At 37.8% G+C, this 27945-nt stretch overlaps 1 protein-coding gene across 2 annotated transcripts; it reads right to left on the bottom strand.

Moving 5' to 3' along the window:
* Positions 1-2265: 2265 nt before the first annotated feature.
* On the bottom strand, positions 2266-27796 carry ppp2r5cb (protein phosphatase 2, regulatory subunit B', gamma b). 2 transcript variants are annotated; one of them, XM_026922849.3, is made up of 16 exons: positions 27552-27796; positions 26760-26819; positions 24009-24171; positions 16064-16263; positions 9595-9705; positions 9385-9477; positions 9172-9302; positions 9013-9072; positions 8733-8841; positions 8003-8056; positions 7542-7712; positions 6883-7010; positions 6355-6456; positions 6197-6269; positions 5279-5395; positions 2266-4780 (listed from the first exon to the last, which is right to left on the bottom strand). In XM_026922849.3, exons 1-16 carry the CDS (start codon positions 27585-27587, stop codon positions 4646-4648), a joined length of 1743 nt encoding a protein of 580 aa, XP_026778650.1. In that variant the 5' UTR covers positions 27588-27796; the 3' UTR covers positions 2266-4645. The 2 variants fall into 2 exon arrangements, with proteins under 2 accessions (XP_026778650.1, XP_026778651.1); XM_026922850.3 differs by lacking the exons at positions 24009-24171; positions 26760-26819; positions 27552-27796 and adding an exon at positions 18977-19226.
* Between the last annotated feature and the right edge of the window lie 149 nt (positions 27797-27945).

A 27945-nucleotide genomic window follows, 5' to 3' on the forward strand; every position in this document is an offset into this window, starting at 1 on the left:
TGTCTTCCAGCACAATTCTGACAATCATACAACTATACTTTATCTTCAGTCCTCTTAACAAAAATTAATCTTAAGTAAATTAATTAGTCTTAGGTGCACTGTAAGCAGACAGTTGGTGGATTAAACTCTAAGTCACTCCACAGCTTTTCAGGAGGATTAAGGTCACAGCTTTGACTGGTGGCTACTCAAGCACATTTACCTCGTGTAGACGTGCTGCTTGGGCTGTAGTGAGGTTGTTAAGGTCACTGCCGTGATTATCAAGTTGGAGTTTCTCAGAAGTGGGAAGCACTTTAGTACCGCACTTAAGTCTGCTTTTTAAGCATCTGTAATTTACTTGAGTTTTGCTTTCACCTAATACTTTTGACTTATATTTCAAAAGAAACATCTCCTTTTATGTATATTTGCTACATTTTCATCGCATTTCTCTATAAAGACATAGTGAGACTTCAGCATCACATACATTCAAAGAGTTTAACTCTTCACTAATCTTAACTTTAACTGAAGTGACGGCAAGAATGAGACCCAATATTTCTCCCTGTAATCTGTGTACTCTTTGTAGTGTGTACTGTGACAGCTAGCTTTGGCATTCAACTATTCAAGTTATCCTGCTAGCTAACATTTGAGATATTAGGAAAAAACTTGTTGTTCGTTAGCCTTAGCTAATGTTTTCTTATGTTCCTTGGTGAAAGAGGCAGTAATTTGCAATCAGTATGTAAAATCAGTGTGTAATTTATGGCAAATGTGTTCCTTTGTGATTCTTAAGTAAATTGAAGAGTTTATATTTTCCTACTTTACCTTGAGTGAATTGAAGGTGAACTTCAATTTTTAAAGGAACTGAATTTTTACTCAAGTAAAGAATTTTGGTACTTTTATCACCTCTGCAGTGTTATGGCAGTTACCCATGTGTGAACCAAGGTGTCCATGGACTGTATATTCAGTGCCTCCTAACCATCTCCAGCCCTTCTGCAAGCATCCCAAACAGAAACACCTGCACAGAGAGACGCTGCTGTGACGCTGAGTGGCTTTCAACCAGTGGGTCATGACCCACAAAATGCAAGGGGGGGAAAAAGTGGCTATAAGCAGTTTGGGTTCAAAATTGCATAGTCTGCTAGCTATGGTTGAGTGATGTAATGGATCAAATCTTGGAATTAAATATAGGCTCCATTTTTTATAAGCTGATAAAGCACCACCATGTAATCATATACAACTGTCAATTATTGTGTTACAATCATGACTGCATTTTTACAGTGAGGTTGGTTCCATTCTATTTTGGGCCTCATTAGCTTTTGTGGGTCTGGGTCTTTAGTTTAGATGGATCTTGCATGTTCAATGCACACAATACTTTTTTGAACATAGAGGCCAAAATGTTTCATTTTATTTTTTGGCCAAACCACAAAATCTTTCACCACATGGCTCCAAAATGCAGCTTTGCATTTCTTATGACTCACATGAGTGAGTCTTTTGGAAATAAAATTGTGCACATCTAAATGAATACATTAAAACTGTCTCTCTTTTAAATCACTGTATATCAATCTTTCTTCATATACCTTTGTTATATCATATCCACAGGTAGAACGCCATTCCAAGGGCAACAAAGGAGGTGCTTTTTGCTGCCAACAAGTTCGGTCCTCCCTGACATTTGATCTTGCTGTGACCTTGACCCTGTTTGGCGCAATTTCCCAAATATAACCAGTTCAGCTGCTGGTTACAGTGATAATTCCATATAAATCCTACCAACATTCAACCACTTGCTCTTGAGATATCATGTTAATGGATGGACAGACAACCCCAAACATAATGCCCCCACCACCTCGAGGCAGAGGCATAATAATACATTTCTCATAACAGATCTCAGGCAATTGCATGAAGACACATTAACAGTTATTCTCAGGTCACACCACCACCTACATGTTAAGGCACGGGCGTCCAACCTTATCCAAAAAAGGCCAGTGTAGGTGCAGGATTTCATACCAAACAAGCATCAGCCACACCTTTCAGTCTTCTGAAAGTCAAAATTAACTGATGAAACAGGTGGAATCAGATGTGGCTCCTGCTTGATTGGAACGAAAACCTGCACCCTACACTGGCCCCTGTGTTAAGGGGGAAAATGTACCTGCTGCATTGAGCTTGCAAAAAAAATCTAATAGATTTTTTTTTTTTTTTTAGTGTCCTAATAGATTTCTGCACTACAAGAGCTCACTCACTTTGTCAAATACACACACACAACAATGACACAAGTATAAACAATTGCATTTGCTCTCTGCATGAAAATATAAAACTCACCAATTTTCTTTATTTACTATAGATGTACACCAGTTGAGAATGGTTAAGAGCACACACGAAGGCTAATGTATGACAGATCGCATCACAGATGACAGAATTCTGAAATAAAAAGTTCTGAATTACAAATTGATAAAAATAGCATTTAAACTCTAAACATTTCTAATGCAAATAGCAACATGTACAGATGTTTGTGCCACTTTATCAACTGTATGTAGTTGCTAATATCGTTTTTTCATCTGTACATGAGAATTTGTACAAAGTAAGAGATCTACCATTTAATAATAGATAGAAGATAAAATAATAGTACATAATATGTACAATATTAAATGAAGCCATTGAGCAGGGGTGCATACTAAAGGACACTTTGCAATGGTTCTGTTTCATCAAGAGAAAAAGCCTCCAGAGATGTTCATTTAAAGCCATTTAATGCTGAAAACAAGCTCCGGTTTGCAGAGGAAAGAATGACACACTGTAGTAGTGCTCTAATGCACTACTTACCTCTTGTAGAGCACTAGTATATGGATGGTGGAAAAAAAAGAAAATGCATTGGCCTTTAGAAACAGCTGAACATACCAGAAGTGTGGAACAAATTATTGGTGATTGCTATTCTTTGACAATTAAAAAGACTGATCACTGTAGTCCTATTTACAAACTTGCACATTCAAATCGAACAAGCTAATGCAAGCAAAAAGAACAAACAAAAATACTTTTAATCATTTTGAACAATTCCCAAAGACATACAAGACCCCCAGAATGTTATGAGCCTCTCCTCAGCACCTAATGGAAGTTCAAACAATGGCCCAGGTCTTTAACCTAACAAACATAACAAAAGAGATGAAGTAAAAATGGAAAGACAAATAAAACACACCAAAGCCTTTTGTCTTCTGTCAGACACAGTATGGACCATACTAGGTAAATGTGGCCTGATCTCTATTGTTCATTAGGTTACTCCACCATTCAGAGTCACATGGTGACTCCTCCTGCCACTGGTTTAAGCGCTCTAATTTCACCCACAGTGCATGTTTTCATCAAAGGTCACTGGATATGACTATCATTCTCTCCATCATCTAATTTGGAGGTATTTTGTAACAGAAAATTGGTTCTAAATTTGAAAAAAATTTGTGGCCTTTAGATTTTATATATGCTTATCTTACAGCATTTCACCAAGTTTGTCTACCAGCTAAAAGGCACTCAATGTAAATAAAGGCTTTGTTTTACTTTTTAACAATCCAGTGCTTCTACATGTCCATAAACTGCCAGTAGGTGGATACAAACTAAACAAGAAATGTGCACAGCTTGTTCCTTTTAGAGTAAACTCTAAAAGGACGTTATGAGACCCCTTAAAGTCTTGACCTAGCAAAATGGATAATGCTAAAAACCAGCCAAAATATATATACTGCTGTTCAGAATGAAGTCCTAGGTGCATTCTCACCATGAGGGCAGTTCCAGGCAGTTCTTCCACCATAAGTAACTCCTTGAAACAGCCATCACAGTCAGTGAAATATGGAAGAAAAGCATCAAATCATTTACCATTGTTTGAACATCCACACAGTCTAGGTGAACTTATAGCCAGGTGTACTGAATAGCATCTAAAATATATTACAACAAAATAAATTGGCACAAGACCTAATTTCTACAGAGGAATATTTTCCTTTAGATATTCATCAAGGTTAGGAGCTTCCAAAGGTCTGGCAAGCTTATTTTAAAATTAAAATATATACCATAAATCTGCTCCTTTTGCCAAACAGTGACACTTGGCTGACAGTCCCCATTGCTGGACCAGATAACACATGAAACAAACATCACACATAAACTGACATGAACTACCAGTCTGAGGCACAAAGCTGGAGGCAATAGCAGCTATGTCCTAGCATTGAGAAAAAAAAACAAAGGTTAGAGATGTATACACATTTTCACCCAAAATCTGCGCTCTCTCATCTTCATGTGGGTCGAGAGGCTTTTGCTCAATTAAAACACAATGGTCAGCAGTCAAACTGCAAGTGCTCCTGTGCTGAAAATGACCCGTTCACGGTTTTCGCCCTAGCACCTACTCTTTTAATGACAATTAATGGTAAGTGATGGGGAGGGAAAGTCAGTGCAGATGCATGTGACAAGAAAGGGAGAGATTTGTGGAAAAAAGACCACACGAAAAACAAAATAGTACACCTGAGAAGGTCTAAAATAAAAACTCCAGCGTAGGGGCACTGGCCGAGGGAGGGTCACTGTGGCTCTTTATAGGAGCAGAGCTGAGAGTGTGTCCAGTTTTCCGGGTCACACCAGGCCATCCTGTGCTGCTGCTGCCTCTGCTGCTGTGCACTGGGCGCGCTGTTCTCGGCCTCTGCCTCTGAGCTGCTCTGCTCCTTTAGTGGCCATCACGGGTGGTTATCATGTCCTCTGCACGCCGGTGGGTTTCCAGGGCCTTTACTGTGGACATGTCATGCGGAAGCTCTGATTTGCGACGCATTAGTGGCCGCTCTTTCCGCTGCTCCCTCTGAAGCTACAGCACAAACACAAGCAGGTTGGTTGTAGTAACAAAGAAGTGGATTATCTGTATATAATGGCTATGTTAAGTGTGACATCACTATTTAATAATATAGAACATGAAGGTTATTAACTAACTCCAGAGTACACTGTGAATGCTGGCTCTGGACTCTCAGGTAGGCAGAATGCACTAAAACCACTGAAAAACTTTACTAAAAAGATTTAACATGCAGGTTTACATTTAAAATTAAAGTCAAGGTTTTTTTTTTTATTTTTTTTTAACCATACCCAAGATTTCTTTGTTTGCAATTGCCATCTCACTAAACAACACTGAACATTAGACTAGACAATTTAATGTTACCAGGCAATTAGTAAAACAACAATTTAAAATATTAAAATGTTAAAATACGTCCAGACTACGCACTGACAAAACAATTAAAACCTGCTGGCAGTGTAAAATTGTGCCAATTATTAATAATTTTAAAAAGAATTCTCAATGAGCGGTGGTATTTACCTGCGTAGCTTCTTCTTCTACTGTCTTTTTGAGCGCTGAGACATCATCCATTCCTACGCCGTCTGTTTCAATCTCCATTGGGCTACTCAAGCTAGTCGAGTCAATATACAAGAGGAACTGAAAAACAAAAATCAACACAAACAGGAATAAACCAACAATACACCTGAAGATGATGCTGATGTGGTAGTAAAATAGCAGCTGAATCCTCTAGATTTTTTACTATACATTTATAAGGCTTAAATTTCAGTGATATCTCACTAGTGTGGGATTGGCAAGCGTGCTTGTGTCAGACACAATGAAATAAGCCCATACCCCAAGTACTAGCTGAGGTCATGGTACGACACTCGTAACCCCCCATATAGTAACTCGTATCGTATTTAAAAACTATGCTAGTAATGGAACATAACTTCTACTTAAAGGAAAGGTTTTACATAACTTTACTTAAATGAGCAAAACAATACAGTTTAAGAACATATTTTTGTTACATTTTAATGCAAACTGCTGGAGTTGCATGATAAGGGCTTTGATACCTGCGGTTAGGACAATATGTCCGATTAATATTAGTCCTGTGAAAGCATAAGAGGCTGAAATTCCAATATGTTTAAGCCAATTCAGATCTAAATACTCTTAAATTAAAGCTACTAGGCTGTAATACAGGTCCTACAGTTTTTTGTATTTAAATTAAACAATACTTTTTCCAAAGTTCCAAAGCATCAGAAATAGTGTCACTGTACAAATTTAGTACAAAAAGGCTGCACTGTTTCTTTGAAACTCGCAGGTTTCAAAGAAGCCTTTCTAATGTTAGGAGGAACTCTGAGCTCTTCTTAGTACCGCTGCAAGAAACCGCATCAGTCTGCTATCAATCAGTGCTATGCATTTTGTCTTTACAAATGAGGAACATAAGGAGGAGTCACTCACCTGGGGGTTTGACTTGGCAAGGTTTTCTATCTTTATCCAGGCTTCCTCACGCTCTTTCCACTTTAGCTTCTCTCTAGCAGACAAAAGAAAGAGGTTTGAGTGCAAATGAGCAAAATGAGAAAAGACAGAATGAGAAAAGCTGATGGGCACTTTCATACTTGTTTTTCTCTGCTCTGAACTGCTGTGTGCAGTCATCGAAGAGTTTCTGATTCATCTCCATAAAGAGCTTCAAAGCATTGTAGATCAAACCATGGATTGTCCTGGAGGAAAGGAAGACGAGATGATTTAATATCTATCCAAGCTTAAGAACCGATATGAAAGAAAGCTGCATGGAACTACATAGAACAATAAAACATAATTGTTATAAACACTGGAAAAAATGATCACACACAAAGGATTAGAAAAGGCAGCTTGGCCATTGTGTATTTAGTGAAAGTCAATTTGTTTTTAGACGTAAGTTTTTAAAATAAAGTGGAATCAAGGAGCGAGCTTCTAACAAGAAACAAATACAGAGAATTTTATAAAAATACAATTTCGTAGATTGTTTTTGCTTGTATCTATAAAGAGTTTAAAGCAGACATCTTTTTTCCACCTCAAGACTTTACTTTGAAACTACTTGCACAACTCAAAAGGGAATTTAATTTAAGAAGGCCAGAAAAGGTCTACTGTAACAGAATGTGACTCACTTGTTCCAGTGGGTTTTGGAGTTGCGGTAAAGAGACGGAAACATGATGGGCAGGATTCTGGCTGCATTGTCACTGATCAGACTCATGATGTACTCGTTGTTCCAGTAATACAGGGCCCGCTCTGCAACCTATTGTCACACAGCAAATTAGAGTATGGCAAATACAAATACACAACCACAAAAATGCAGTGTGGTGGTCCTAAATAACACATCTTATTACCTTAGCAATTTAAAAAAATACTCCTAAAAGTGTATTTTTAATAATGCCATTTTAGATTCCATGGACAAGCACTATTAAGCACCACCAAGTTCATATTAAAACTTGGTGTCAGCGTAATGTACTAATTAATCCGCATTAGAAAATCAAATCTACCTGAATCTAAATCTGGTGAAATCTTATGAATTACTGTCAGTACAAATGTCAATAAAATGTTGATCATGGCAGATACATTGGATGCCTCTACAATTTTAGCAATGAACAATCTGTATCAAGTCTTCAGTGAGCAGATTTTTTATTTTTTTTTAAACTTGGATGACTTAAAAATATCTCCTGAATTGATCAATAATTAAATAAATTAAATACAGTCATTTACTATTGTAGAGTCATTTCCTACAGAAATATCCCTTTATTCAAAGGTTTTGAAAACAGTGCAGACTGACCTGAAAGTGTGGACTTGAGACACATTTCGCCAACTGCCTGAAGAGAGGCTCCATGACTTTGACAAACTCAGAGGGCTCAATTACATCCAGGATCTCCTCAAGCTCATTGAGGAACATCACCTCCTTTGGGCTGTGGGTCTTTGGCCAGTACTTCAGAAGAGCCATGACCACCTGTTGAAATTGCAGTCCCAAGATGCCAATTTAAAAATATGCAGTATGCAGATGCCAATTTAAAAATATGCAGTATCCAGGTAAGATAATCTTTCAGATAAAGCAACTAGACCAGTGTGCTAACACAGATGAGGCAGTACATAAGTGAAAGTTTATATTGCATAAAAAAATGTCATGTCATGAAGTTTGAGCATTCCATAAATACGCCTGTGTCGGTAGGAGTGTCTGTCTACAGACAAGTCATGCTTTACTGCTTATTTATCAAGTGTCAGAAAGGAGGCTGAACGTACCGGCTCAGTGAGAGTGCTGTCCTTCTCTAAGAACTGTACCACACAGTATGCCAGCTATAAAAAAAAAAAAGGACAAAGAGCACACATTTAGTGCTATGAAAAGCATAGTTAGAGTGGTTATATATTATTCTGTCCTAATGTAAAACCATGAGATTTTACCATCATTTTCCTTTGTAAATAGACATGTATGAGTATATACACACAGTGAAGAGTATTATTGGTGTGGACACTTCAAACATTCACTCATTAAGGCACTGATGTTTGTGAAGTTTCATTGAGGTGATCCAAGTAAAAAGCACTACAAAAAATAAAAAATGATTCCATTCTAAAATATTGTTACTATGCTTTTTTTTATACTCAGGAGGAGCCTTCACAGTCAAGCATAATTATTTGGGCAATGTCTGCATTCCTGTAATTTTAAGGGGTATCACATGTATATTCCTCGATAAAGGCAGTATTATGTTTCTGTCAGCCTGTCTCATAGGTATTGTCTTGTTTAATGTTTTCATCATCATGAGCCAGATTCATGTGGATAATATAATAAACAATTCTTAGAAAACATAAAAAAGGCTATTCCTATCAAGTACTACCTCTCATCAGCGCATAGTTCACACACAGCATTCATATTTACAATGCTGATTTATTTAATATTCCATCAGACTGAAAAACTGAAAATAATAATAAAAAAAAAGCTTAATAAAAGCACAGGCAAAAAGATGACAGTTCATACCTGCGGGTGGTAAACACTGAGAGACTTGACTTTATGCAAAGGCAACAAAACTTTCAACAAGAATATCTTGTGCTCTTCTTTCAGTGGTAAGGCAAACCCGTTGATTATGCTGAAAAGGACAGACACGTTAAATGAGCCAGTATAATAGACCTTTTCTGTAGCCCTTTTCCAATTCATACAAATAACAAAAGCAGAAACAAAAAGCCTGAAAAAAGGCTGGCATGACAGACAAAATATCTCATTGAATCCTTCCTAAAAAGACTTAAAAGTAGACACGTACCTTCCTAATATTTCAAGTAACTCTGCTATTCCATTATGATGTTCTGTTTCATAAATGAACCTGAAATCAAATTTTAGATATTCAGTAGCATTACCAGACATATTAAATACAAAACACAAAGAGTGCTTTAATATATGTATATACATGTACAATACCCACCTATAGAATATGTTATTAATCTGCTTCCTGATGTAGGCCCTGAGGCCTAGAAATTTGCCATAAATGCGATGCAGAGTGGTTTTCAGGAAGTCTCTTTCTCGAGGGTCTTCACTGTCAAAGAGTTCCAAGAGCTGAAAATAAACCCATAGTTACAATACTTACAATTTAGCCGACAACAACTCTCATTGGAAATAATTGGCTGTAGGACCATACCTGCATGACAAATCTCTGGTCGATGTACTTTTTGGCTATGTTTGGTTGGAAGTCTGGAGACTCTAAAAACCGAAGGAAGAATTCATAGACGAGCTGAGGAAGGAAAAAAAAAAAAGAATAAAAGGAGTCATGTAGTGTGGATTAGGTATTAAATGTATGTAATGCCACATGCATGGCCAGGTGTGTGTGTGTGTATGTGTGTGTGTATACCTGCAGGTGTGGCCAGGCAGCCTCTAACGTGGGCTCATCCTCCTCTGGGTCAAATTCTGCCCCTGTCGGGTTGGATGAGGGCGGTAATGTCCTGAACATGTTGATTGCAAACTGAAGAGAAAATTAACAGTTTATTTAAAACCTAGTTCAATTAGTTGGAAAAATTGTTTCCTCAACACATCTATTAACGATCATATAAAATAAATCAATACATGTCACAGATTTGATGATTGATTTGTACTTGAGTATTTCTTTTAGTAATGGTACTTTTACTATTTTACTCTAACCACCTCTGACAATAATAAGTATAAATGTTTTAACATTGCAATATTAAAGCCTACATTTTAATGAATGATTTTAACTTAGCTATAACAAATCAGACAAATCATTTAATAAAGTTATTTTAAACTGAGATTAAGAGTTTTTTTAATTTCTCTTCCCTGTCTTCCTTACAGCAAGAAACAGTAATGCTACAAATAATGAAGTATTTTTTGTTCAGTAAAGCATACATTATTTAAAAAAAAAAAATAAAAATTTGTATACACTCACTGAACACTTTATTTAGGAACACTAAACTATTACTAGGCAAGGCCTCCCTTTGCTATCAAAACATCATCAATTTTTCATTGCATGGATTCCAAAAAATGTTGTAAACATTCCTCTGAGATTCTGGTCCATGTTCACATGACTGCATCATGCAATTCCTGCAGATTCTTCAGGTGCACTTTCATCCTGCGAATCTCCTGTTCTACCACATCTCAAAGTTGTTCTATTGGATTCAGATCCAGTGACTGGGAACTCCACTGAAGAACACTGAACTCATTGTCATGTTCATGAAACCATTTTGAGATGACTTTTGCTTTGTGACAGGGTGCATTATCCTGCTGGAAGTAGCCATTAGAAGATGGGTAAATTGTGGCCATGAAGGGATGCACGTGGTCAGCAACAATACTCTCATAGGCTGTAGCATTCAAGAGATGACTGATTGGTATTAACACGCCCCAAAGTGTGTCAAGAAAACACACACACCATTACACCACCTCCACCAGCCTGGACTGTTGACACAAGGCAGGTTGGGTCCATGGATTCATGCTGGTGCCTAATTCTGACTGTACCGTCTGTGTGCCTCAGCAGAAACTGAGATTCATCAGACCAGGCTACTTTTTTTCCAGTCTTCAACTGTCCAGTTTTGGTGAGCCTGTGCCCACTGCAGCCTCAGCTTTCTGTCCTTGGCTGACAGAAGTGGAACTCGACATGGTCTTCTGCTGCTGTAGCCCATCCGCCTCGAGGTTTGACATATTGTGTATTCTGAGATGTTTTTCTGCTCACCACAATTCTACAGAGTGGTTATCTGAGTAACTGTAGCCTTTATGGCAGCTCAAACCAGTCTGGCCATTCTCCGTTCACTTCTCTCATCAACAAGGCTTTCCAACCACAGAACTGCAGCTCGCTGGATGTTTTTTCTTTACTGCACCAGTCTGAGAAGTTTGTTTGTGAAAATCCCAGGAGATCAGCAGTTATAGAAACACTTAAACCTGCCCATCTGGCAGCAACATACATGCCACAGTCACCACAATCACCGAGATCACCTTTTTCCCCCCTTTCTGATGGTTGATGTGGACAATATTTGAAGCTGCTAGCCTGTACCTGCATGATTTTATGCATTGCACTGCTGCCACACAATTGGCTGATTAGATAAATGCATGAATGAGTAGGTGTACAGGTGCTCAGTGAGTGTACATTATAAAAAATAATATTAAAAAAAGTATATTTCTATAGCACTTATATGCAGGATCTAGAAAAAAAACAAATGTTAACAGCTGTCTGTACAAGTAGGTTTTAAGACACCACATGATATTGACTACTCAATTATTAATTGATGGAAATGGTCAACTTGATAATTTGATTATCAAAATAACCAATAGTAACAGCCCTAGATTACACAATTCCGCAGATAACAATGGCTTAACACACAAGTAGATTTGTAATGTATAGTCACTTAATATTTTCATCTATATTAGTTGATCCATTTTAGCACCCACTGTGTCAAACAGTTTTTACTTCAGGACCAAAATCTCTGCTTCACAAATCTTTAATTTAAAAAGCATGGACTGAACACCTCGCTCATTCCTCTGCACCTTGGGAAAGCTACTAGCATGCCGCTAAAACTGGCCCAGCATCTGTACTGTAGCATCAAATGATCTTATAGGTGCATATATTATTCTCATTGTCCCATCTGTGTTTAATCAGAAGCAGGCCTATATGTCAAAATATGAAGGATGTACAGTTATAACGGACAAAGCTGGTCGTGGAGGATGCACCAGAAAACATAAGCATGCAAGTTCACCATCTTCCCCTGTGAAACTTTAGCCCATAAACTATGGCCTGGAACTGGAACAGAGGACCTACATTTCCCTGAGCATTTTGTAGTGCTTGTGTCATCAACATCAAACCCACAACCGCAGAAACAATACATGACCTTTAGAACACAGCATTCTGAGTTATGAAAAGCAAAACATTGCATAGGTTCAGGCAGCAAAGTTTGCGCTGCTACTCATTACTTTATTGGAATTGCTTAAGTGTGCATTTTGTAGCGCTAGTTATGTTTCAGTATTGCCACAGTTTTGTAGCCTGCTCCTCCTGTATGCCTACTTTTTTTCTCTCTTTTAACTGTCAGTTGCTTGGAAAAATATTTAGCTAGATTTCTCAGTCCAAAATTGTGTGTTCAGAATTGTCTAGAATGAATAAATTTTCCTTTTTTGATGATCATTAATAACCAACATACAGTATATGCATACAGTAACCATTTGTTGTGCAGTTGTGCTTGTAGTACAGTGGAACAGACTAAGAACCCTAGAACTATATTCAAAAATCTTTATTTAAAAAAAATACACAGCATGTTTTGGTCACTTCTTGCAGCTGAGTCAATTCAGGGTTGAAATGCTTTCTCACTGCTATCGAACTGTGCTAGAGTTCGCTTGGAAGAGCACTAAGATTGACCGGGAGAGGAGGCGGTCTCAGACCAGACAGTGTGTCACTGTTGTGTTCTTACTAGAAGGGGATTGGAGGTAAATGCTGCAAATGTGAATGCACCCTAACTTTTCAGCACACTGCTACTCTAAAAAGTAAGAACAGCTCAATCAAAAGGCCACAAAAAGCAAGTACTTAAAGTCAAACTGTGTTAGCCATTTAAAATACAGAAAACTGTACGGAATTAAATATGGAATAACTGCAATAACTGTAAATGTTATAAGGTATCATGGATATTGTGATATCTATATTAATTTTTTTTTTTTTTTTTAAATTATTACAAAGTGGCTGGAAGCAGCTAATGTGTTACAATTTTGCATATAATTTTTAAATTGAGACATTTAAATTCTCTCTCTTTTTCAGGGTTAAATATTTATTTTTTATAAATAAAAATGTTATTCATTAAATATAAACAATAAAATTATATTTGATTGTTTTTTTTTTGCTTAATAGTAATAACATAACAGTAACAAATATTATTTTATAAATATATTATAATTTTGTTTAAAATGCAACACTACTGTATTTAGTTTGTGAGCAAACATATAGCACGATACACTCTTTGTATCAGAGAAATGCCTTCGAGAACTGTGGTGATATTTTTGTCATATTGCCCACTCTGAGTTTAGAGCCTGCACTAAATGTGTTTTTGTGAAGAGAAACAGAACATTTTTGTATGTTATACTGAAAGGCATTTCTTAAAAAAGACATCAGTATTTATATCATCTAGCTTTCTGTCAGCAGAAAAATGGCGTTCTGTGAAGCCAAAGCACCTGATGTTTTTTTCCAGGCTTGCCATTACAAATGCTAGCCTACAGCATCATCGTTTTACTATGCAATCTTACTAAGCACATGGTGGACAAACAAGCCACATGACCTTGTGCTTAATAAATAGCTTTTTTTCCATTAAACCGAGCCCTAATTACTATCTGGTCAGACAAAGGCAACACAGTCTACCCACAAAGATGATAAACATAAGATTTGCACTCTTCAGGGTTCAGACTCATCTTTATACTTTGATGATAAAAGCGAACAACTTCAAAGTGTCCGTGTTCTAAAGGGGATGGGATAAGGCAAGTCTAGTGTACGAGTATATTATCATGCTGATATTGGGAGCTTTACAGTGTTTTTATGCTACATGGATTAAATAGGAGCAGAATAAGAAGAATGATTCAATTTGCACTTCGATTAAAAGTGGTTTCCTGCTTAACATGTAGGCCAGTGTTTGATAAATATCAAAGGGATGTTATTCAGTGCAGAAATTGCTAATGCTGGCATGAGAGAGAGCTGTGGCTAGGTTGACCGAAGCACTCCAGCTGAACTAACAGTCCCTGACTATAAAATACTTCAAATACAATCTTATTATTTTAAGACTCACTGATGTACTATTATTATCATCATAAAGTTTTTAAACAAGCCCTGGAATAATAGAGCAAATAAGCCCTCTAGGAAAAAGGATATTAAAACAAGCAAGTTTACTTTACACAAGTTCTAGTCTTTTGAGCCTTTAAAAGGACAAAAAAAAAAACAAAACAAAACAAACAAAAAAAAAAAACATAGATGAAGATTTAAACAGAATGCATCACTACAGCCAATACATTTCTGATCGTCAGATTTTAAAGAGAGATAAGGAAGAAGAGATAGATAAAAAAAAAATAATACTAAAGTAACAGGCAGAACAGTGTCGCCTTACAGCTCCAGGGTCCCAGATTTGATCCTGAACTCCGCTTACAGACTGTGTGGAGTTTCACATGTTCTACGCATGTCCAAGTAGGTTTCCTCTGAGTTTCTTTACACTACAAGCCAGTCTGTGGCTTGGCTACACCAAACTGTCCCTAGGTGTGGATTCTTGTGTGCATGTGTGTGTGCATTCTGTTCCCGGGATAGTCTCTGGATCTACCGCTACTCAGACCAGGATAAAGTAGTTACTAAAGATGAATGAATAAATTATGTTTTAAGTGGTGATTGTAACTGGGAGTAATCTCCCGCTAAGTGGATCCATGCCAAGAGGTAGTAATTATCTGAAAAGGGGCTTTATTGTCTGTCTGTTCAAATTACATCTCACTGGGAAAAGTCACACAGGTACTTGTAATTATGATTTGTCCATGTTCTTCTACCTATTTATCAACGAGATCAAAACGAGACAGCCATACAACCTTACTATGCTAGCGCAGCTAAAAAATGATGTCTAACAAATAACTGGTTATAATCCTGAATTGTTCTAAACTCACACAACAGATTTAATTTCAACTGTTTGATGGCTTAAATAAGACAAAACTAATAGCTCTGTACTTCTTTGCTGGCTGCTTCTCTGCTTTCTGCTAAGGTCAAGTATTTCCACCAATAACAATCAATCATGGCATCCCATGGGAAAGGATCATGGATCATAATTTGACCTTTAAAACTGTGTTTATTAACATATTTTTTTGGTGAAATAATCACTTGTATTAACAGAATACTAGGAGTGTAATGATACATCATGACACAAATATTTGACGATATGCAACGTGGAAATATGCGATTTACATTGTGTATATCAGCATTCTAGTAATGATGCATCTAATGCAGCTGCACTGTTTCAACACCAGAGGTCCCAAATCTGCACAACCCATAAAATATAGAGAGTGCATGCTGATCGAAAGCTCCAGACCGCAAAGACCTTAGGTTATACAGTGGCACAACCACATTATAACAGTTAAAGAGAGATATTCAGTAGCTTTCAAATGACACCAGGCCTGTGCCGCTGCAATCTACGAGGCCACGGAAGTCGGGCATTCTGTTATAACTCTGTTATGGTGCTGTTTTATGTTTCAGTCCATCATTTTCCCTAGGTTGGAGACTGTGTTTATTCAATCAAACTTGTGGGAGAATTTATACATTTATTTATTTATTTTTAAAAAATGGTGAACCTGGAGTACATTTTATTTACAATATTAAACCTTTGTTCATAGCAATTTTTTGATTTATTTAGTTTTATAGAGACTAAAATGCACACTGTTTTGCACTGTTTATTTACAGAACTAAAAAGAAGACTTTTCAGTCACAATTTTTATTCATCAAAATTTTGTTTAAAATATTCTGACAATCAAACTGAATCATGAAGACAGTATCATGAATCAAATCAAATCATGACCAGAGTTTATCATCACACCCCCTACAGAATACTACAATCTTTTCAGAATACTGGAACCTATTACATGTTACTGATTTACCAACAGCTTGTCATACTGTTTTCTATGTACTTCGTGATAGAATTCATACCCGTGTTTAGCGATGCAGGGAAAAAAAAAATCTCTGGATTACAACAGTGCTTGTTTAGTTATCATATACTGTGTTAACTGACAAAATGAATTTTTTTAATCAATACTGAAATAAAACAATTATCCTTTTAAATCTGGTTCTATCCTGGTATTGATGTAAATGATGGTAATAAACTCACCATGTGCACCACCTCCGGGTAGATGGGTTCAGTGATGACATTCCTGTTGTGCGTGATGTATTCCACCATCTCGCTGAGTGCTGCCCGCTTCACCTCCTTCCATTTCAGGTCACTCAGTGGATCGGATACAAAGTCAAAGAGCACACAGCACTGGCGCAGTTTCTGCACAAACAGATTCTCCTGCTCCGCTGGGGGCACATCTACACCAACAGTGCGGAGAGGTACAGATGAGTTTTAAATGTTGGGTCCTTTTTTTTTCTTTTTTTTTTTTTTTAAATAAATAAATAAATAAGGCCAGTAATGTGCATTGCCATGTTCTTCTGTGTCTTTGATAGCAGTCATGTATGATGAAGTTACAAATATTCTAGCATTACATACATCCTAGTGGTAGCAGAAGTAGCACTGTAACATGTTTACAGCAGTAGAGGATAGTAGAGGGCAAAGAGTTAAGGATTAAGTACACTGCATTATGGATATTATAGCTAAAACATTTGTTTTGTATGTAGTAGCACCCTTTTTTTGTTTGTTTGTTTGTTGAAAGCAAATGGCTGTTAGTTAAACTTCACACACTTCATCATCCCCTCCTGACTTATCTTTGTAAAGTAAAAAAAGCTTGTAAATATGGGAATTACCCTGGAGTGGCAGTAAGTTTACCCATGCCCCAGCCCTGGAGCTCATCATGAAAAAAAACTCTCCTGAGGCAGAAATCAGGAAATGTAACACGTATTGTACAGCCAAAAGATTTTCATATCGTCTGCATTTCCTGCATACAGAAGCAGAGGGTGCAGTAGTATGGTTTACGGGGAATCCTGAGGGAGGGGATAGCGATGTTTTTGGGGGGACACAAATGTGACAAGCACCACTCTAGTAAGGAACATGATACGGTTAAAATAATAAAAATAATAATGAACCAGTAGACAGTAACAGATGTATGTTATTTTGAAGTCATTGGTGAGGTAACCTCCAAATCATACACCATTTAAAAAAAAAAAAAAGAAAAAAATTTTTTTTTTTTTTTAAGTGGTTGTATTAACTGATTGATAAAGAAACCAAGCTTAAAATCTGTGCCAACTTCAACTTGTGTCAAATATTACTGGCTTTATCTTTTCTGTTTCTGTCCTCATATACTGACACACTCAGTCAAGTGGGTGAGCTAGCAAGGTGAAGCAGACATTTAAAGGCTACTTTACACCACCATAAATATACCATAGTCACTTGAAGTAGTGTCTGGCTTTAAATCAAAATTAATAAGCAGTGGCCTTCCTTTCTGCTGAAAACCAAAGCACTAGATTTAGATTTCTTGATACAGTTCAGTTGGAATTAGGCCCCGATTCCTCAGTGCCTTAAGTACTTGAATTTAATATTTTTTTTAATTCAAGTACTGGGAAAACCTGGAAAATATTTCTTAGTGTTGAGTGTTTAAAAACTGTGTAACCTTAGAAATTAAATTTATCATGAAATTTATTGTAGTTTGACTCAATCAGTTGGTGCAAATGTGACACTGAAATCCCGTGAATAGGAACACTGGCTATGAGTTACGAGATTTAGCTTTTAAAGTGAATCTGGATTTATTTTCATGTTGCCGGCCCAACAGACAGAATGAAGCAAATAGCCTTCATGGTAGGTCTCCTTTTTTCTCTTTTGTCATTTTTCATCACAGAATGCTCATTGTTTACAATGCTGCATTCAACTTTGTGAATTGACAAGCCAAAATGTAACATTATGCGAAAAAAAAAAACAAACAAAAAAAACATACTAAATCAATAAATAAAACAGGGCTCTTGTTTTGAATGCATCTGACATCTGTAGTTATATGTCTGACCTAAGAGTTTGAGTATGAGAGGACTACTTTAAGGATTAGAGGCTTAATAGAAATAACACTTCTACCTGGTTAACATGCCTGACTGCTCACCTCACCTCCGTATAGCAGCCGGGCTTGTTTTTGCATGTTTTTCTGCTAATGTATGTGCAGGATTGCAGAACTGATGAAGGGGTCTAGTTACAAACTACTGCAGGGTGTGGGCTACATACCAGACTACCAGAAGAATTGAATACCTCAGATGAATACGCCACAGTTCTGCCAGGATTGTTTTACAATGGGGAGAAAAAAAAAAAAAAAAAAAAAAAAAAAAGGGTATAACAGAGTATTGAACAAGTGACTGGTATTCATGATCAGGTAAGATAAATGCGAACACCCTCCCAAATGACAGATAAGACTCGGAGCATCAACACAACTGGTATCATATCTAATCATAAAGCAATCCTGAACCTCATTTATCAAGGATTGAGCATGTCAAACAATAATGAGAAAAGCAAAGACACGAGTGACCTCAAAATAAACCAGATAAGCCTTACATAATAAAGGAGCAGGAAATTTCAAGATGAATGCTTGGTGATTTGGAAACGGTGTTGACACAGGAAAGAAACACTTTCCTCTTTCCTCAATCATAACACATCAGCAGAGTCTATACAAAATCCTATAGCTTTACAGCTCCAGCCCCACTTCAACACACACTTCCCCAAGCTGTGACCTCACTTCCTTTGACATCAACAGTCTCAGTGGGGGATGGGAGAGGCAGAAGACAGTAAAACTGCTCCAACCCCCTCCTCTTCTTTCTACCTCCTTGCTCGCACTTTTAACTGCATTACTACATAACTGAGCTTTCTTCATCTATTTATTTGCAACATGCAGCAGCCTCCCAGTCCCTTCTTACAGAACGAAAAAACAGCATGAAAATGGGACAAGGCAAATTATCCCCTACAACCCAATCAAATCTTTTTTTTTTTTGTTTTTTTTTTGAGATCTTTAAACAAAAATCTCCTTTTTACTACAGCAAACACCGACGCTGCATTCTTAAGAGGCAGAGTCTCATCCCTACCCCCATCCACAGACAATGAAGCGGAACGGCTCACCTCTGAAATACGTGAGGGCCAAAGGCTGAAAAGGCCCATTTGAGCTCGGGGTGTCCAAAACCATTTTGCTCCCCTCCTTATAGCATGTCAACACCTATCTGTCCGTCCAAGAGGGAGGGAGTTGTGGAGGGTAGGAGGGAGAAGGCGGATCACCTACAGCGATTTGAGCTAGCCTCCATTTCAGCACCAGCACTCTCAGCAGAAAATGAAGCTCCACTGCAAGCTGGAGGGAAACAGCTCGCTAGTGATGTCATCTACAAAGAGCCTCTCGCTATTGGCTGGCCAGAATCACATGACCGGACCTCACGACTGCAAGCTGAGAAGGATTGTGATTGGCTGCTAAGTTTAAAGGAGGGCGGGATATTGTATATACAGTGAAGACATTCGGATTTCAAAGGAAAGTACAGATGATTATCTGCAAAAGTTCTTCAGCTATCAAAACATTTGTTCCTAATGCACCACAATATTTAACAGCTACAATAAACCCACACATCTGAGGGGAAATATAAAATACACAAGCAATCCATGCATGACAAAAACAGCAGAGATTTCTATTAATCACTGCTGCTATTAAAGCTACACCTCACATCCATTACTCAGCTCTGTCATGCATTACTGTCAGAACATGATGACTCAGGCAACACTGCCTATTATAGCACACTTTTAATCCTGTCAAAGTTCAGGTTTTATAAGCTAGAGTCAGCCGTGACTAGAGAGAAGACACTTACATATGTGTCAGCTCTTCAGACAAAATTAGCCCCAACACTTTTACTGTGAAAGGAAAAGAATGACTTAAGATTTATACCAGGGTGCAACCTTGACACATTTTTCTCATATGTACGATAAACAAGCGACCACACAGAAGCAGCAATGTGCTGACAGGAAACCGCATCATCAGCAGCTCACTCGCTGCAGCAAGTCTTCAGCTGAACAGACACAGATGATCCGGAACACACTCGATCATCATCACTGATGGAAAGAAGAATTTAGCTTAGAGCTCAGTAACAAGAGTTTATAGCAGATGTGTCTGTGAGGTGACAGACTATATTATCAGAAGTGAAATATTAGAAAGATAAGCAAAACTAAAAATAATAAAACAATTTAAATTTTATTTTAACTGTAAAAGTAAAAAAAAGCTCTAAAATACAATTTTAGTGCACTTCGGAGTAACAGAGGAATGGCCTTCTGACAGAATATATAATAGAAAGTATCAGTAAACACCAAAGTGTGCAATGATATGAAGGCAGTCTATGTCATCATTACAGGTATGCATAGTTACAAAGATGCAAGGGTTTGATTCGTTTGATTAACAGATTTCATCAAGTTAGATTTGACCAATCTCTGCTAGCTCACTCTGCTTTGATATTAACACTAAGAGGAACACTAAGAGAAATGAAGTTTAAAATAAAAAAGGACACTGATCTGAATCAAAGCACATGACCTGATCACAATGCTGTAGAAAGAGGAAGATGCAACCAAGAGGAAGATGCAAGGGTAAATATAATCAGAGACTGTGTACCGGTAAAAAGCTCTCTGATAAAAGGCTTGTCTATGCTGTGCTTCAGTCTAAAAGAGCTTTTGTTATTTGAGGCACCTCACTACAGTCAGGAACTGCTTTTTGAAGCCTGTGACTTGTTTTGCTCTTCAGGTCAAATTCTCAGAAATAAAGTGAGAATCTGTAATTCTTTATTCAAAGGCAGTAATCAGTGTTCACTAATTTCATGCTGGAATTCTCCTTTAACAACTGCTATTTGTCATTTTCTTTAGTACAGTTTAGCATTTTTCAGCCTCAGTGTTTTTGAAAAAAAATAACGATTTTGTATTGTGTATGTAATCATCATCAGTGAGGCACAGGAGAATTTAGCTTGGCGCTCAGTAACAAAGATTTACAGCACCTGTATCCATGCAAAAGTCAAGTGAAATATTAGAAAGATGAGCAAAACTTAAAAAATAAACTTATTCATTCAAATTCTGTTTGAACATCAGTGTTTTCGCTCACTACAACACCCAGCATTCCTCACACGAATACGTCATACAATCGTTAGAAATCCTGACCATGAGCACCAAATCCTGTACCGCTAGCTTTATCCTTTCCGTAATCATACTAGTTGCGAAACAAGCTATTTTGAGCAATTATTGTGGGTGTGTGCCATACCTGGCCAAAGTAATTACACATAGCTAAATTACACATATTGATGTTTTTCACAATTTCCAAGGAAAGCATGTTCCGGCTGATTGTGTAGTGGTTAGCAGCTTTAGGAAAGGAGAAGAAATATGTAGCGTGCAGGTAGCTTCAGACCAAGACTACAAGAACGACCTGAAAGCAGAAGCATTTGAAAAATCAACCCAAGGACAACTGATTTTATCTCTATTCCAAACACCACAAACTCCAGAGTCAAAATCAGACAAGGCAGCCTGCTAACATTACTGCATCCCACTTTTAGTTTGTTGTCACTTTGACAGATAAGTTTTTGTACATTTGTAGTGTTATTTAACGTGTCCTGTTACAAACATGTATTGCATACTTAAGTCAAGAAAACCTATTTATTATTAGCAACGCTTTCTGGCAGGAATTACAACTAGCTGGCAAAAAAAAGCACTAAAGCACTTGTTTTCCGTCATTTACCTTTCAAAATGCACTTCCCATCAAAATTCTGAGGACTTTTAAACCTGTACAAGAGATAACTGAGGAGAAATAAGGAAGTGCTACCTGTAATGTCTGCCACACTTTAACCAAATGAGCTGCTCTGAGAGGAGCTGGATCAAAAGAGTCAAAGGAGGTGTGAACAGCTCCACAATACTGTTTTCCTCAAAATATATAAAACTTTTTTTTTTTTTTTTTTAATTTATTTAATTACGTGATTAAAAACTAAATTACGGTCATTTTTAGATAAGACAAAAATTTCCAAGGCACAGATGACAAGCGTACAGTGCGTACAACCATCACAGAAACTTGCTTTATATAAACAGGCTACTTTAAGGTGCTGATCCAAACATACTTATCTGCCAGAGGACTGCTAAAATAAAGAGCAATTATAAAGCATGTGAAATGTGACTTTCAGTAAAAACTTGAACTGAAATCAGGACAGAGTTCACTCTTTTCCCACCAGAGAAAAAAAAAGCATGCCTTAAATACAAGTCATGGTCAAGTGGCTCTGTCAAAGCAAATTGCCAAACATGCGATTAGAAGTATGTAGAGTAGTTTGTTGTTTATAAAACGATGAAATACTGCACAAAAAAAGATGATTTACTTTTTTTTTGTAATGGTCTAAAAAAAAAAAAAAAAAATCAGATTCGCTAAAGGGTTCTGAACTTCATCACCACTGATAAAGGGGCAAACCATTTATCAAGTTAAAGCAGCGTGGGCTGCAGCATTTCACCAAGTGTGAACCCGTGACACCATTACATCCCTATTTGCCAGCATATCTTCCAACTCCTCACCTGCATGATCACAAATTACTGACATGCTTTATGTGATGGAAGAGCTGTGAAACTGCATCATTAGAGAGAAATATATTGTTTTAGGTTGCCAAGAAGCAACAGACATAAACAGTTTTAAATGACAAACTGGAGGAAATGTCTCATGATCTAATTCATAAAGTTTAAATTTAAAAACTGTTTTCTTTTCCTTTTTTAATAACAGGTTTAATCTTGATTTCCTGAAGTGTTGCATATGCATTGCGTAAAACAAAAACTCATTGTCTCTATGACTTGGTTATTACTTGGCCATCTACTAAAGGCTATTACTGTTACTCTTTGACCCAGTGTCCAACAGCCAGTGAATTTTACAAAGGTTTGTGACAACAGAAGCAGAAATAGACAAATCAGTAGACCGTGCACCCAAGACAAGCTAATTATAACAGCCAACACCTTTTTTTTTTTATTTGTAGCTGCCCACTGGACGAACAGATTCCCAAAAAAAAAAAAAAAAAAAAAAACTGCTTCTTACTGAGAAAAAGTTTTAACTTGGTATGTATACTATGTTTAAAAGTAATGTGCTTCACGATGGTTAATCCCATCGTCTGCTGCACTACACACATCGTCTGAGGTGTGATCTAGCTGATGGTAGAATTAATTTCAGAATCAGGAACACGCAGGTATGTGGAAACAGTGACGAAACTGAGTAAAGTATATGACAGCTTTGCGCTGCACTGTAACACCCGGCTAGTACAACATCCAGTCACCTTTCAGTTAAACATATCAAGAGAAAATAATGACACTAACTACACAAATTTGTCTGGAAGGGCAAAACATCACATCTCATAACCCTAACATTTTTTCTTGAGGTCGCAAACATCATGTGCTACATAATCTACTAGCTCATCATACATTATTAAATTACATTAGCTGCCACATTTTGGATTAATCAATTTGGTTCCCAGGCAACCAAAACATGTGACTGGGCAGCACATTGGAGCTTTTAACTGCCTGGTGCACTAGCTACTGAATTTATGACTTGTCCACCCTGAAGAACACTGAACATTATTTTCCCAATTAAGAGCATAAATGCAACTAAATCTGGTTAAATAATTAGTGTAAGTAAGTTAAGAAAATAGTCATAACAGAAGTTATGCCCCTGTTCTGGACTGGAAACTTGTTACCCTGCTCTCAGTGGTGTTTATTTTACATATGAAATAAATACAACCCAGAAATGAATGCAAGTAAATGAAAGTGTGCTATCAGTCCGTCACAATAAAGAAGTTTATTTACATTGCAAGCACAATTAAGACAGCTCCTGTTTTTTTAGTTTAGTGTTCTGGTAGAAAGCATTTTGATGAACATCTACAAACTGAAGTGGTGTTAAATGTGTTTAACAGAACATGTTTGAAAGAGCTTAAATGTGTGGTGAGGGATTAAAGTCACATCCTTTCGTGGCTGAATTTCTTTAAATTATTTAAATCGTTGAAATGCAACACCTTAGACAAATTAATTCTAAAAAATGCTTAGATATTCAAGACAGTATTTGAGGAAATATTTTATAAAGTATTTGGACAGTCATAGCTTGCATGAATGATGTAGACGTAGAACATACCTTTGAAGGCAGGCAGTTTCTGGAGCTCCCGGTTATTGCTGAGGCTAAAGCGAGAGGAGCTTTGCCTCTTCTCCTTTTTGACAGGGGCTTGAGATCCAGGCTGTTTCCCCTTCAGCAGCTGCGTGGTGGGCGGCACACTGTTGCTGCCCTTCCTGTTAGATCCCTGTAGGGAGGAGAGAAGCTCACTTGCATAAATTCTTATTTAGAATTCACGTGCCTAACTCACCTTTTGGAATTTCAGGAAACAGTTACTGAGTTCAGAGGGTAAACTTTTTTGAGATTCAAAAGGAGTTTAGATGTCAAGCTGATTTGAACTCTGATCTGATGACTAAAACAACTGACCTGTCAGAAGAATAGCATTCATCCTGACATGTAAGTGAAAGATCATCCCACACTCACATTCAGTTAACCTAATTTCTACATCTCACAGATCATAAGAGGAGACACCTAAGAGTTCAACGTTGCTTCATCCCGACTACCTACACACAATCAAATTTTTTTCATCATAGTACACCTACATCTGGAAAAAAAAAAATCTATGTGAAATCATGGTCACTAGTGTAAAAAATTAAACATCATCACTTGATTCATCAATTCCATATCTAACCTTCCAAAATGACTAGTTTCAGTAAACAGCCTTGTGATTGTATTTCACATGTATAAAAACTCAATGATTCTCAGCATTAAAAAAATAACAGCTATCCACCAATCTTATAAAGATTAGAGGAAGGACAGCAAGACTAAAAGCGATGAGTAAGCTCACATCCCGAGTAGCTCACACCCCTCTACACATCAGGGGTGTGACAGCAGAAACAGCGAGCAACTTCCTCACTGGGATTTTCCTGGGAGTGCACATCACTGATAACTTCACAAGGTCCCTCAAAACCTCATCATTAGTGAAGAAAGCACAACATCACCTCTACTTCCTAAGAAGACTGATGAGGACCAGCGGGTGCACACTCATCCTCGCCTGTTTCTACAGGTGCTTCACAGAGAGCATTCTGACCTGTAGAATCACTGTCTGCTATGGAAACTTATCCCTCTCAGACAGGAAAGCACTGCAGCAGGTGTTGAAGACCAGCCAGCCCCTCAGTGGGTCACACATTCCTGCTGTTAAGGACATTTAGACTGAGCAGTGTAAAAAAAGAACATCGGGAAGTCCAGTTTCATGAATGGCTACTTCCCACGGGACTCCTAACCCGATCCGCCTGATGGCCACCATGTTTCATTTCAGTCTGCTGCCTTACCTACTCCACCCACAGCAGTCACTTTACACAACATACGTTTACATTATACTTATGAAATCACACAGAAGTCACTTAACATGTTCATACTGCTTCTCATTACTATTAACAGACTTTACATGACCATATATCACTACTGCGCAATAGAATTTGTGCTGTAGCTTACTGTTTGCTGTACGGTTTATAGCATAGTTTATTGTATAGCCTATTGTCTATATTTAATGAGTTTGTACTCACGGTCAGGAGTTTTACTCCTTCTCTTATCTGTCTGGTATGATCTGATTCCATATGTTGATGTACTTACTTTTGAAAACATACATCAGAGTGAAGTTGAAAAGCACTTGCCACATAACCACTTGCTCAAATTCCAAACTTTTTTCTCAACCAAGAAATAGTTGGAAAAGGGAACAGTGTGCAGGAAGACGCACAGCCAAATACACACCGGAGAACCATGTTTGCTACTAATGAGCTGCTAATGTAGAGCATGTCCTACTGATGACGTAAAGGTTATAGAGAGCATTTAATTGGACACAAGACTAGTACAGGAAGAGTCATCAAAAAAATAAATAAAAAAATCTGAATCCTTTCCCTGTAAGTAATGACGATCTATAAAAACATCCATCCATCTTCTGTACTGTTTATCCTACACAGGGTTGCAGGGAGCCTGGAGCCTATCCCAGGGGACTCGGGGCACAGGGTGGAGGACACCCTGGACAGGGTGCTAACCCATTACAGGGCACAATCGCACACACACTACAGACAATTCAGAGATGCCAATCAGCCTATAACGCATGTCTAAGGACTGGGGGAGGAAACCAGAGTTCCCCAAAGAAAACCCCTGAAGCACGGGGAGAACATGCAAGCTCCACACACGCAAGCTCCGCACACGCAAGCTCCGCACACGCAAGCTCCGCACACGCAAGCTCCGCACACGCAAGCTCCGCACACGCAAGGCAATACTACCATATTGATGTCCATATCACTAACGGACAGGTACAAAAAAGCTCCGAAACACCAATTTTGAATTCAGTGGCATTTTAAGTGCAGTAACATGATTCTAGAGGAACTATATTCTGTTTCTAACATTATATCGGTTTGTGATGAGAGGAAATGACAAAACCTGCTTGACATTGTGGAACCAAACAAACCTATTCTGGAAATCACATCCATTTTAAACCGAGTTATATGTGCTGGGGTGGCAGGACCAGGTGCGATGTGACTTAGCAAAGCAGATTCAGATAAGATGCAGGAACAGGAACAGTTCAGGAGCTGAAACATGGCCCTGAAGCATGACTGGGGAAAACTGACCAAAACACAATGCATTTCTTTTAACAATATTCAGGATATTAGAAAACAGCCTGCAGTGAGTGGGCTGTTTATCAGAGGGTACACTTTGGGGTTTCCCCGGTTATGAATGTGGGTTTTTTGTTTCTTAAGTCACATGTACATAAAGTCTAACAAATGAGTTTTCTGTGCAACATTAGATATTAACTAGCTATTACATTACCTCATGATCTGAATTTTCTTGTCCTGCAGTTTTACTGACTTTTCCAGACTTCGGTGATTCCTAATAAAGAACAGAAATGAGAAATTAAGTGGCGCTGGTATTTCATTCAACAACGAAGCCAATATATAAATGTCTATACATTAAATGGAAAATTAACACCAGATGAACATTTGATTTGAGTAGCTAGCATTAACGCCTGTCAGGCGCTTAGCTAACTTAGCTGGCTAGTCAGGAACTTACAACTAACGTTAAGCTTGCTACAAGGCTCGGTCTTTCATAATAGTGTGGGTAGTTAGTAGTATTTAAAGCCAGGCAAGCATTAAACTGGGCATTTTAGTAAATATAAGAGTTATCTTGCAGAAACACAACAGGTTCTCTAGCTAGCCGTCACCAGCTAACTATTTAGCACCAGCCAGTTAACGAAACAAATGTAGCCGTCTTAGCGCAAGCTAACTAGCAAACTAGCTACCCACCCTAATTGGCTTCAGAAATATCATAGCCAAATATTAATTGTTGTAAATTTTAGCATTTGGGACAAACTCACACAAGTTCACCGGCGCATTAAAATACAAAAGTTAATTTTTTGTCGAGGTAAACGGAAGGCTAATTTGAAAGACTCTCGCTAGCGTTGCCTAGCTAGCCAGCATTAGCATAGTCCATCGAATTAAGAAGAGGAAGCTTATAGTTAGTAGTGCGCGAGCCTTTGTTTTTCTGGCTCATCTAAGATCTGTTTACGAGAAGATGACCAGCTTGCATACGAACATGAACCTGTAGAGGAGAAATGCATATTACCTTGTCTTTTTTTGTTTTGTTCGGCATGGCACTCATATGTCCGACCCAAGCCTCAGCCTCAGCCTCAGAGCCCACTCCCCGACTGCAGCTACACACACACTTTCCCCCTCATATCTCCTCTGATAGGCGGCTCATGTTCACCTCAGCCTGCCAGTGCGCCTCTACACACTCATTTACAAATAATCCACAAATGAGTTCATATTCATATTCAGTGATTTGGTTCCCTGTGGCTAAAACAAGTTCTCATTTCCTTGATGATAGTCCCATTTGTGTTCACGGTTTAAACTTTTGCTTAAAGAGGAACTGTACAATTTTTTTTTCCATCATGAAAAGTTTTTTCTCATTTCCTCTACTGAGATTAAAAATGTACTTTTAGTGCATGTGCTACATCCCT

This window comes from Pangasianodon hypophthalmus, chromosome 19 (genome assembly GCF_027358585.1).
Source record: "Pangasianodon hypophthalmus isolate fPanHyp1 chromosome 19, fPanHyp1.pri, whole genome shotgun sequence".
Taxonomy (NCBI): Eukaryota; Metazoa; Chordata; class Actinopteri; order Siluriformes; family Pangasiidae; genus Pangasianodon; species Pangasianodon hypophthalmus.

Excerpts from the sequence above, each read along its gene's own strand:
- ppp2r5cb (XM_026922849.3), bottom strand. The coding sequence starts at position 27,587 with ATGAGTGCCATGCCGAACAAAACAAAAAAAGACAAG. Across the intron at positions 16,264-24,008 it reads GAAACTGCCTGCCTTCAAAG|ATGTGCCCCCAGCGGAGCAG; the intron begins GTATGTTCTACG and ends CTGTTGGTGTAG. Across the intron at positions 7,011-7,541 it reads TCTCAAGTCCACACTTTCAG|GTTGCAGAGCGGGCCCTGTA; the intron begins GTCAGTCTGCAC and ends GTGTGACAATAG.